Source organism: Lipophrys pholis (genome assembly GCF_963383615.2).
Source record: "Lipophrys pholis genome assembly, chromosome: 9".
In the NCBI taxonomy this organism is placed as follows: domain Eukaryota; kingdom Metazoa; phylum Chordata; class Actinopteri; order Blenniiformes; family Blenniidae; genus Lipophrys; species Lipophrys pholis.
This window is the reverse complement of record NC_137639.1, coordinates 26,776,287-26,788,869: the sequence shown is the minus strand read 5'-3', so window position 1 is coordinate 26,788,869 and position 12,583 is coordinate 26,776,287. Positions and strand designations below refer to the sequence as shown.

Sequence of the window (12,583 nt, the reverse complement as noted above, 5' to 3'; positions counted from 1 at the left end):
ACACGTGATAAAAAGTTATATTTATTTCATACAATGTTATGACAAGATGGATTGATGACAAGGTTTTACATGCCGACACAGATGGCCACAGAAAATATATTACATTATTAATCTTACATGGTTAAACTTTATACACATGGCCATACTTCAAAAAGCAAATGAGAATTTGATATATGTACAAGTATTTACAAGGTATTCTTGAAGATTTTTGGTTTTGTCATTGGCTACAGATCTCCATCTGCATATAACGTGGAGTGTAACAGGGCACGTACAGGGCTGCGGATGGGTTCAGGTCAGCTGGTGACGTCTGTCACATCTATGTCCCGTTCACAGTAACCGCTCAAGAAATGTTCCCAGCATGTCCTTTGGAGTTCTCCTTAAATGCGTGGAACCAGCTCCACATCAATCAAGTCCCAGTCACACAAGAGATAATCCACAACATGCAGCCAGAAGATTAAAAACCCCTGAAGCTTCAGACCCAGTCTGCCTCGTCGCTTCCTTTCACGGCTCGGCCTCGTGCCAGTTCTGGCTCAGCCGGTTCTTCCCCAGCCTCCTCTTGCTCTTGGATTTTTGCTTGTGCAGGAGCTGTGGCGGAGACACAGCCGGCTCCTCGAACTTGCCGCCCGACTCGTTGTGCTGCCTGGTGTACCGTTTGCACTTGCAGGAGGTGACCACGGTGATCTTGTAGGTTCTCGTGCTGCCGTCCTGGCACTGCAGCTGGATGCGTTGCGTGCGGGTCTTGTCGTTGACACACCTCCAGTCCTGGTTGCTGCTCCGGCGGCCCCAGAACTTCCTGCCGTGGACTCCGCCGATCCAGTTCTCCAGCATCTGAGCCGGAAGGCACTCGCCCGCACAAACCAGCTCCTTGATGGGGTTGATGCTGGTGCAGTGGCCATCGGAGATGTACTTCGTGGACCTCAGCTCTCTGCAGCCGATTTGACTTGGATCTGAGAGAAGATACATTCATTTGTGAGAAAATCTGTAGAAAGCAGTGAAAAGAAGTACACACAATATTTGTAATTACACAATAGTCTGTAATTATTCATATGTAAGAAAACACAGTAACAAAAAGGTTTCTGAGGAAATTATCTTATATGTATGAAACTGATTTAAAAAGGTAACCCTGTATAGGCAACAACGAGAAGTACTATCAAAATGAGAGGAAATATATACAATGAAATAAAAAAGGATGTACTCATATAATAAATTCTATAGATAACATTATATATTTCTGTAAACTGAAATGTGATGTAAAGTACTAAACTCACCAAACCAAAACATTTTCATCATTCATAACTTAGAAATTCATCTAAAAAGAGAATGATCGCTCAGTGCATGTTTGTCGAAGGTTCAACCAGCCTGTTGTTTTATCTTTTACACTACTGAGTTATCATGTGCTGCATTTTTATATGATAGAAATATAACATGCAAAATGGGACTTATTAGACATGCTGTGCATATGTTTTGGAAGTTTGGATTCTGTGGCCGTATACCATTGGTTTCGAAGAAATGAGGATTATTCATTGGGTCATTTGCCCATGAAAGGGTTAAAATCTTAACACTGTATGGCTGGAGACTGTCTGCAAATATGTGCAATTACCAAATGCCACTCCCCTTTTCAAAACAATAACTTCAATATCTTGCAGTTTATCAATATTTATGTGTTTTGTGTTACTGAGAAGTTCATGTTACAAATATGTGACACACTTAATTTTACCTGTGATTGTACAGTTGTACTGAGGAGGAGCAACCATACTGAGTAATACATTAATGCAAAGCACAATTTCTCTGCTTTCAGCTATTTCTGAAATGTATGGCTATCATAAACGGTCAAGGACTTATGGTTATGAGTGCTCATGCCAAATACTTTCAGGATTGGAATTTCAGGGATTAAAAAAAAAACAGCTGTGGATTCAATGTTTACAGCTTCAACGTTTATTTCCAAATTGAGACAAGACAATTACAGGTTAAAATGATTTAGATCGAATGCAATCTTAAAGTGATCCCTGGTAAATTTAGGCTAAACTGCTACTAAAGTGGTCATGAGTTGCCCTCAGGTAAGTCGCAGCGACACTAAAGCTTGTTTATCTTTCTGCTTGAAACAGCAGTGTGCTTCCAACATTGTGAAAAGAAAAAACTCTCTCTTCTCGTATTAGTACAGCAGGGGTATTAGCAGACGGATTATTTTTGCATTCTCCTGCAGGCTACAAATGCTCCTCTTTCCTCCATTACTGTAACCCAAGCTCAGCTCCATTCACACAGGTCGATAAACCTCGGTGACAAAGCACCCCCCCGCCACCCCCCACCCCCACCCCCCTTCCTCCTCCACCTGGTGACAGTGTTTTTTGATGGAGGAACAAAAACCTCTATCTCCTCCTCTCACTGTCCCTCTCTCTCCTTCCTCCTCCTTTGCTCCTGAAGGAGCTGACAGTCATGATCGTGCATGAAAACACCTCCGTCCAGCTCTTACCCCGACCTGGACCGCAGCCAGCCAGGTGTGTGTTACACTGAGATGAGCTCAGTGAGAGTTTATGCTCTGACCTCCTGCAGGTTTCCTTTTCTTTTTAATGTTACACTGCATCTTCCCAAGGTTGTGTTTGAAGCTTACACAGAGATTCGCAGACTCCAAGGGATTGTGGTATAATGCTTTACAGATAACGATGACATCATTGGCAGTGGTTCCTTAAAGTGTTAGGTGGGCTTCCCCTGTCTATGGAGCAAGGCAGCTTCAGGGCAAATTTAAGAGACAAAAGGATGTTTTTTTGCAGCATGATGATCTTTCTTTTCGCTTTTTATAAGAATTCATGATGAAAAGAAATAAGGAATGAGCAAATCTGTAACTATTTTATGAAAACACACATTTTAAGAGCTGAGTTTGCGGTGCAATGATGATTTTAATCAAAATTTAAAAAAACACCCTCCAGTGCAAAATCATAAGTGTAACAGGCGTGACAGCTGCAGACTATGCAAAAACTTCTCACGAGAGTTATACTTTTAATTTCTATGTATTCGAACAGCTGTCAATATCTTGTGTTGTGAAAACTCAACCAAAACTTACTATTTGGGTGGAACAGTGGGTTTATGCTCTATAAGTAGAGGCTCATCCTCACAAACCCAGGCTGTATAGGGGGTTGTATGATTTAATCACAATAATCAATTTAGGGGTATGTAAAAATGGCAGTACTAAATTTCAGATTTGCTCATGTAAAAGACGTTCAACAGTTGAATCTCATCTTCATCAACAGGTTTTATCTCCACGTCTTCACTAGGAATGAAGAGAATAACATGCTGCAGCAGTAGTAAACAAGGAGAAGCTCAATAATTAAAAAGTGTTTAATGCAGATAAAGATTTCTTGGTGTAATATAAAATAAATGGTGCTGCAGATTGAAGTTAACACTATAAAGTTTAGCATTTTCATAAAAAGTGAACCTAATCTAGATGAGGTTGCTCCTACAGACAGCCCTGCAGAGCATCCTCGGCTCGTGCGCTGCGCAGCGGCGTGCGTCCTCTCCACTCACCGCTCCGCTCGTGCGCTGCGGCGACCGCGCCTCTGCCACCGGTCCGCGCGCGGTTCAGGGACACGTTGCTCTGGACCTCCGGCACCGGGACGCTGGCGTGCGAGAGCAGCAGCTCCGTGGCGTCGTTCTTGAAAGTTTGGCAACTCCTCAAGAGGATGCAGAGCAGAAAGAGCGAGTGGCACGACTCGTGCGTAATGAGATGCATGGTCGGTTCCGTGGGAGCGCTGCGCGAGACGCGGGTTTCACCGCCTACCGGAGGACTGATGATGATGAGCGAACCTCACATGAGAGCAGTGGTTTTATACAAGAAGGCCGCCTGTGTGCTTTGGCAGCCACTCAGGTGCGCCTCTGTTGGGAAATTGTAATTGGTGGTCGCGAGTTTGCGCTGGCAACATGACCACGCCCAGAGCTTTAATTCTGGAGGATTGATGATGATGATGATGACGATGATGACGATGATGATGATGATGATGATGATGATGATGATGATGATGATGATGATGATGATGATGATGATGATGATGATGATGTCCTCTAAAACTGGAAGAAGGATGAGCCCAATCCTCATTCAGCGTGAACTACATTGTAGTCCCCCACTGCACCCTTCAAGAAGTTCCATGCTGCACACTCACTCCCAGTGCAAGCTCAGAGGGACAGAGTGAGACGTTTGCATGTGCTCCTTGTGTGCTTTCTTCAGATAATCTGGATTAATCCCATAAAACCTGGACATGAAAGTAGTTGGTGACTGAAAAGTTTGAGTCAGTTTGCCCTGGGATACACTGATGACAATGTCCAGGATGAACAGTGTTTCATCGATCAGACCCTCAGTTGGATAAAGTTGTGTATTCAACTTTGTTTTTGGATTAACTTTATATATCCACCATCTAAAAGCAAATAACATACCGTCGTACAAGAAGTAAGTTGGTTTGGGCCTTTTTCTTCCATTATAGTCGGCATCAGGAGAGATTAAAGGAACCCAGACAAAGTTGGCAGCTTCAAGAGAGCGAGAGAGCGAGAGAGCGAGAGAGCGAGAGAGCGAGAGAGCGAGAGAGCTTCTGTGTCTCACTTCTGTAGTCTGTGCTCTCACAGACTACAGAAGTGAGACACAGAAGTGAGTGAGAAAGGAAATAAACTGCTGGTCTCCCAGAAGTTTTAATCTACAGCAGCTTCACTAGAAAATGGTCCGGGGTGACCTGAACCGGCTCCCACTGGAAGCTTTATTAAATACAAAGTTTCTAACTCAAACCTTCAAAGTGGAAACTGAAACAGCCTGATGGCTGAAAACTCTGCCTCCCATTCTACCCTTAGAAAACCTAGGAACCTCGGGTAAGAAGCACTCTGAGAACTAAGTGTGATTTTGGACTAACAGCTATTTAAGATATGATGGAGTCTGGTTGTCAGGAGCTTTATAGGTTAAAGTCCCAAAACATTTCTTTGGGTCCAATCTGAACAAGAGCAGCCCTGATCAGCTGTTTTCAGTGTTAAAATAGAATAACAAATCAATAGGCCAAGAGTAAAATTCAAATCATTCCAAAATTCCGATTGTATTCCAGCATAGAAAGAAGACATGATGTCAAAAAAAGATTGAAATATAATATTTTGTTTAAAGTGATAAAGATTTACTGTGTATGGAAGAAACACCCGTTATGCTCTCCTCCATTACACGGATGACAGAAATGATGACACAGAGTGATTTAGCGATGGAGCATGAAGCATACATGTCTGCACAGCGGCCAAATGAAAATACAGGCTCATTTTGTCGCATTCAGCATCTCCCATGTTGCAACTTGCCTCTTGTGTTTGTACATTTAATTCAAGAGTGAAAGCCGATGCCGTCTGAGTGTAATTTGCCGTCTGTCTTTGCCGACCTCTCAGTCCCTGTCTGTTACACCTCTAATGATCCGAGTGCCCAGACTAACTGGAGTCTTTGTGTGTCCGCGGCACAAAACAGGGGCAGATATAATTACTTCTGTGGTGAACACACAGTCCCGGCTCGTCTCTCTGATATGAAACCAGACGTCGTGCAGAGACACTAATTGTTGCTCTTGTGAATGAAAGCTGGAACATGAGATCACTTTACCTGTTTGCTTTTATTACCACACAAACACTTTCTTTTTTTCCCCCTCCTTGCTGTGGATGAGCAGCCTGAAGATGTCATTCCTCTGCTGAGTGACAGGTTTTTATTTCCATTAATGTTAAACAGTGAAGGGAAGAACGTATTTCACATGTTTACTTGCAGTTAAAAGAACAGCGTCAGAAAGGTACTGAAGTATAAAGGTATTTTGTAGTGGTTTTAATTGAGTTGCAAAACTTTGTAAAACACATAATCATGATATTATTATTATTATTATTTTCAAAATAGAAAAGGGACATTAAGTCATTTAATCATCATTTGTACAGCTTGATCACGCCTAAATTCATCACTTTTATGCAGCTTTGTGTACTTTTACTCACGTCAAGAGTGTGATTACGTCTGTTGCAACTGGTGTTCAGAATCACTGCAATCACAGTGCATGTGATGTGATGTGATGTGATGTGATGTGATGTGATGTGATGTGATGTGATGTGATGTGATGTGATGTGATGTGATGTGATCCCACGTGGCCTTAAAGTAGACGCAGACAGGATGCTTTTAAAGATGTAAGAATGAATGACAGAGAAACAAGAAGCATATGTATGAGGAGATATTTTAGAAGTTGCAGAACAGAGTAAGATGACTCAGAGAAGTAAAAAAAAACACAACTTAGACATGGGTGAGTAAAATACCATTGATAAAGAGAAGATAAAGGGAACAATGGAAAAAGATGGACAGGAAGGAAAGAAAATCGAGTTGAAAGACGGTTTTCTTTGTTTTGTGTGACAGACTTTTACAATCTATGATCTAAACCTCGTCCAGGTCCTCAAGCATGAACCACGAGTCACCATCACTTCAGTCAATAGGTTGATAGCCAATTTGACTATAACTGCTTCTGGATCCAGACAACAAATCTGTAACTGTGATTTTCAAATCGGGGACAAAATTTTTCAGACGAAAACCACAGATCAGCCCTCAAAAACTTTCACCTGCACCAGTCCTTTGGATATTGATGTAACAAAACTTGCTCATCGATGTATTAGATCTAAAGGAAACACCATCACCATTCGGCCTGGATGCTGAGATGTCCCCGCGGGGTCACTTGTGGCATTGCAAAGATAGAAAATCCCAGCAGCCCAAAAACCCTTTTCTCCTCTTGAACCTCTATGACAGAAACAGGCATCTATAAATTCACCGGATACTTTCGAGTGCAAAGGAGGTCAGCTTTTTGCTACGGTATGGATGTTTCATTCCGCAGAGATTTGATAGTCATAAAAACAGCCAGGTGCTGAGAAATTGACTTTCTCACATTGTAAAGTTTGAGGGCTGAGTGGGAACACAGAGGTCGTATCGGCTGGGAGGACACTAATGAACATCTGCAGTGGACCACACACGCCATCAGAGAAACTCCACAATGAAGGCTCACGTTGACCTGCGTCACTGCCCCCATCCTCCAGCACATCCCTGGCATGTAGAAATACTTTTATAGCTACTTTGACCCGGTAACCGAGCGAGGTAATTTTGAAGATATATTCGCTTGTATTGTCTAGTCTTTCTTCAAAGAGATCCTTAATCTATATTGTCTTCTACACCCTTTTTCTGGTCGCACATGAACTATACTCACACCACTGCCCCCTTAGGTCATCAGTGGTATTACTCTGTTTGCTAAACATCAAAAAATCTTCCTACTGCCATTCTTTACTTGTCGATGCAAGTAATGAATGGAGAAGATAGACAATATTTCATATTCATCTGAGTATATTGTGTTGAGAATCTTTGGGATATAAGCCCTACGGTCTTTCTTCCTACTGGTCACTTATGGTATTGCAATAAATAACATTTTTATTCCTCAAACATTCTGTAGACCTTCCCGTGGGCTCACGGGAAGGTTCTTAAATGGTGCATTGTGATCTGGGTGATGGTGCTCAGACTGTCACCCCCGCGACCCGGAAACGGATAAGCAGAAGAAAATGAATGAATGAATGATGAACATTCTGTAGAGATGATTTTCTCCATCCATCCATCTTCTGTACCGCTTCATCCTGTGGTGGGTGACAGGGAGCTAGAGCCAATCCCCACGGGTCTCCAGTCCATCACAGGGAAAACACACAGAGACAGACAACTACACACTCACATTCACACCTTGGGGCCATTTTCAGGTCACCAATTACCCTTACATGCATGTTTACGTTTTCAGTCCATTCAAAATTCTTGAGACTTTTTTGCAAGATATGCTTCACATGGTAAAATAGAGGTGGGGAGGTTGAATGCAGGCATTGCTCTATGGGCTGAAATTAAAATAATGTCTACAAATTGTATTGGGGAGAGCAAAAATGTCTGTTTTTCCACTGAAAGGTAAAAGCTCAGACCCCCTGGCTTTTAGTTTATGATAAATGTATCTGATTTTGACAGGCCTGCTGTGGTGAATAGATCAGTTATTATGATCCAGACTCATGATGCAATTGATGCAAAGTTGTAGAAATCCTCAAGTACAAAACACTTTAAAATGCAGCTAAATAAGTAAAATGGTTCCTTCTCTCCCTTCAGCAATGTCTGTCATTAAGTGTCACTCTCTGCTTTCATTAGTGTTTCCTCTCTTTTGTTTTTCCTCAAACACTAGAGGCTCATTCACGCCACTTCCGACAGAAAACAAAGGCCAGCTCCTTCACCTCTTCTTAAAAGACTGTTTACCTTTCATCACCTCAGTGAGCATCTAATGGGTGCAGCCTAAATGAATGAAAGTAAATGTGATAGGCCTCGGCTTTTCTCTTCTCACCATTGAGAGAAAGAAGCAGCCGGGAGCCGAAGTGCCTCTCAGCGAACTCGCCGGTCCTCCGACCCTCATGGGAAACGAAAGGTGGCTTGGTTAACGGCTTATTGACAAGCAGCACGGCAATAGTGTGTTGCATGATCAGGAAGTACCCGCATGCAGCTAATGACAGGTGTGGCGAGGGTGACCGGAGGTGGACAAAAGGTATGCACAACTCTTGGAACAAAGCCAGGAGGGAAGGAGTCATCGGGGCAGCGTGGTTTGAAAGTAAGTTCCCAGCAGAAGGAAAACAAAGGATGATGGATTTTCTTTTAGCCTCTACTGATGTTCAGAGCTGACATTCATTGTAACATCCTTGTACAAATCACACTGATGGATATTTTAAATAACTATAAGTAAGTGACTATAAGGAACTGGTGGGGGTCACACAGGGGGTCAAGGGTCTTGCTCATGGACAAACAATGGTCACTTGTCATTTTGAAACCCAAGCATGCTGATTTAATCAAGACTATTTTCATTTAAAGCTGACTTTTCTCAATGCTTGTGTCAATTACTGATCAGTGTGTACACCTCAAATCTACACACAGGCACCCAAAAAAGTTTAAATTACTTTTATTGGCACCTTTCTATTATTGTGGCTCCAGTATTGGAAATGATAAAGTATGATGAATAGAAATGCAAGATTCTAAATTAAAATTAAGTGAAAGTCTAGAGTCTGGCATGAAATCTAATGGAGATGTTTGCACCAGGATTTTTTATTTTTTTTTGGAGAACTATCCCAAATTCAAATATGGGGATCACAAATAGAATACCCATTCTTTTTATGGGTTGAGGGCAAGGAAGAACGTTTGCAAAGACTGAGATAATTGGAAAAAGTTTAATCCACTGTGGCATAAAACAGGAACATGTCATTTGAAAATATTAAATAAAAATAAAGCTGCAACAGTAGACTGGATCAAGCAACAGTTGGGTTCCTGCTTAGCAGATGAGTGAAACGAGCCGTGCTTCAGGTAACAGGGGATTCTGAAGATGGTTTGGACTTTGCTGACACAACCTGTGGATGGAAACTCACACCCACTCATGCTTGGTGTTGTTAAAATAAAAACAACCTCTGCAGCAGACATTTATGAAGGCCTGAAGGAAAAAAAGTTAATCCTTGTATAACATTGCCCTCTGCTGACTCGCTGCCTCACATGCAGCACAGACTAAACGACTCCCTGGTAGTGCCAAACGTGCACAAAAATGCCTTTGGCAGGCGAAAAGCTTCACACAAAGACACATATGAAAATGTTTGTGGATTTGGAAATCATCCAGGCATTAAAGAAATTATTTAAAAAAAAATCTGATGTTGCTCGAATAACGTGCTGTGGATGTTTTCAAAGTAATTTCTCTACGTTTTCAACCCTGTGAGAATATCCACGGTTCAAGTCCAGACTTGGACGAGTTTGCATGTTCTCCTTGTGCACACCTGGGATTTCTCCCACAGTCCAAAAACATACATTTGAGGGAAATTTGTGGGAACTAAATTGTCAGTGCTCATAGTTGCTTATGGCGAACTGGGATTGGCTCCAGGACAAAAGTTGATCGCTTCAATCTACAAACCACAGCACACCTTCAAGGGCGCGAGTTCAGTCCATGCCTTGAGGGTCAGGGTTGTTTTTATCATAATGTTATGGCCATGTAAGCGCAATCCCTTTAGAGAGCAGAGTGGAAGAAATGTTAGTAAACTATAAAAGTAAGACACCAGCTGACCACATTGACACAGCCGGGAGCAGAAAACCGAACGACCAAAATTAGATGCAAGTAGTGACAAAGAGGCAAAACAGATGCACAGAAACACAAAACGAGGCGTAAACTGAGTACAGACACGCAATTTATCCAAAGAGAAGCATGCAATGGGACACAAAGTGGCCAAAAACATGCACAGCAACTAAAAGGAGACACATAATGAGCTGCATGGAACACGGGATGACACACATTAAGACCTACAAGAGGCAAGAAATGACCACAAAGAAACAAAACGAGGTAACAAGTACTGAAAGATGTTAAACCAGCATGGTTGTAATTGTGTCGGGGCTAAAATGAGGAATGAAAGGGCAATAAGGCACTAAAGGAACCACACGAGACACTGAGTGAACAAAATTACATGAAAAACAAAATGGACTTTTAAACAGACAAAAAAATACCCTACTAGAATTTGCAAGAGAATTTAAACACTGGGATCTACTTTTCTACGTACACACAACCCGAACACAAAATGCCAATTTCTTCCAGATATTGTCCAAGACTATCTATCGATCTCACAGGTGTGGCAAATCAAAGCCGTTCCCGTGATTACACTCCAAAACCTAAGGGGGCACTGTGGTGTTGAATAGCGAGTGGAGAAGAAGAGTAGATGTCTCCGGAGTAAGATAATAAAATATGAATAAATGTGAATAAAAATATGAATATAAAATGAATAAAGATAATAAAAATATCCTGCATATATTTCTATTGAGAAATGAGTTGTCCGCCCGTAATAATCATCACTCCCCGAATTTTCACACATAACAAATATGATCGTTAATGCTGAGATACTGAAAGACTCAAAGACTGACATATAATATGGCATATTAATAAATGTTTACATTTAGAAACGGAGGGAGAATGTAGTTCAGGCATGCACGCACGCACACACACACACACACACACACACACACACACACACACACACACACACGCACGCACACACACACACTGCGTTTTGTTTTGTTTTTACTCAATTGTGTTGGAATAAATCTGTTTTTTTCTTTTTGTTGGGGTTTTTTTTGGTGGTGGGGGGATTTAGGGGTGGCCCACAGCCCACTGCTTTGTGTGCTACCAGAGGTGCCCCATCCAATAAGCCGGCGACGCTGCATCACTCCCAAACATAGACATAAACACGAGACGCCGCGCAGCCTGTGTCCTCACACCGCTCCGATACGCCAGAGCGGCCGCCGTATTGTGAGGGGCAAGTCTGACCCGTCAGCCTAAAAACAAGTCTACCGCGATGTGTTTTCTGAAGAAAACCACGCAAATATACATTTACATGACTGTGAAGAATCATTGCTTTCATTTTTAATTTATTAAATTAAAAATTATTTCATTTATTTATTCAATGTAGCATACTTATAGAAAGTATTGAAAGAAAATGGAAGAAGTTTGCAAATGGGACATTGGGACTTCTGTACTCTCCTTTTAGAGCAGCAACATGATGGAGCCCATGACAAAAATATGCAAAAGCATTTATTTACACACAATGTGACATTTATGTACAATGAACCTGTACATTAGGGCACAAGTTATAACTTTTTTGTGTCACAAATCTAGATTTTTTTTTTAACATATTTACACACAATAACATACTTACCTATTTTCTACATGGTTACCTTTAATACTTCATAGAAAATAATTGTTAGATATTTACCTATTACATATTTATTTATTGTGACACATTTATCTATTATTACATATTATATGACATATTCTCTTTCAGCTCTTAATTTATTAGATTTTTCACTCTCAGTTCCTCCAGAAGACCACACACTGTGCTCTTTGCCCTCCGTTCTCCATCTTTGGCATTCCTCTTCTCTCTCCTCAGACTCTCCACCTCGGCCATGGCTTCACTGAGTCTGGCTGTCAAAGCATCAGGACATGTGGGCAGTGCATAGGAGTGGTCATAGTGGGGGGGGGGGGGGGGGGGGGAGATTTACATGTTCAGAGTCCTGTGTTATCACATTAATTCACTGCTTGTGCAACACAACGTGCAATCAATTGATCTGCTATCCTAATCAATATATATAATAATAATGTTTGTGTACATGTCAGTATGTCTGGGATCAGGCTGAGGTTCTCCTGCTGTAACAGGCGGGGAACAGTACACTGACTGGTTTTAGGTGCTTTCAATTCGCAGCACAAGTCCTTTTGTTGCCAGTCTAACTAAAGAAAGACACATGAGTCAGGTTTCTTAAAAATTAATCTTCAGATTATATTGAAGTGCAGTAAGCAAGCAATAATCACAATTTCGCAAGCAGTTCACGGGAAGAAAGACGTGTCTACCTATGCAAAATGTGTATTTATGCATTCATCTGCTCACAGGCAGGGCGGTCCAGATGGTGAGTCACGGGGTCACCGCAGGGTTAGCTGTGGTTGCAGGATGTCACGAAGCCAGCCTGGGGTCAAGGGGTTACTTGAGCGAGGTC

General features: G+C 41.8%; 1 protein-coding gene across 1 annotated transcript; it reads right to left on the bottom strand.

Annotated features, from left to right (window-relative positions):
• Positions 1-3,788, bottom strand: sostdc1a (sclerostin domain containing 1a). Its single transcript, XM_080470919.1, has 2 exons — positions 3,520-3,788; positions 1-947 (listed from the first exon to the last, which is right to left on the bottom strand). The coding sequence occupies exons 1-2, from the start codon at positions 3,722-3,724 to the stop codon at positions 502-504; spliced, it is 651 nt and encodes a 216-aa protein (XP_080327045.1). The 5' UTR covers positions 3,725-3,788; the 3' UTR covers positions 1-501.
• Positions 3,789-12,583: the final 8,795 nt, after the last annotated feature.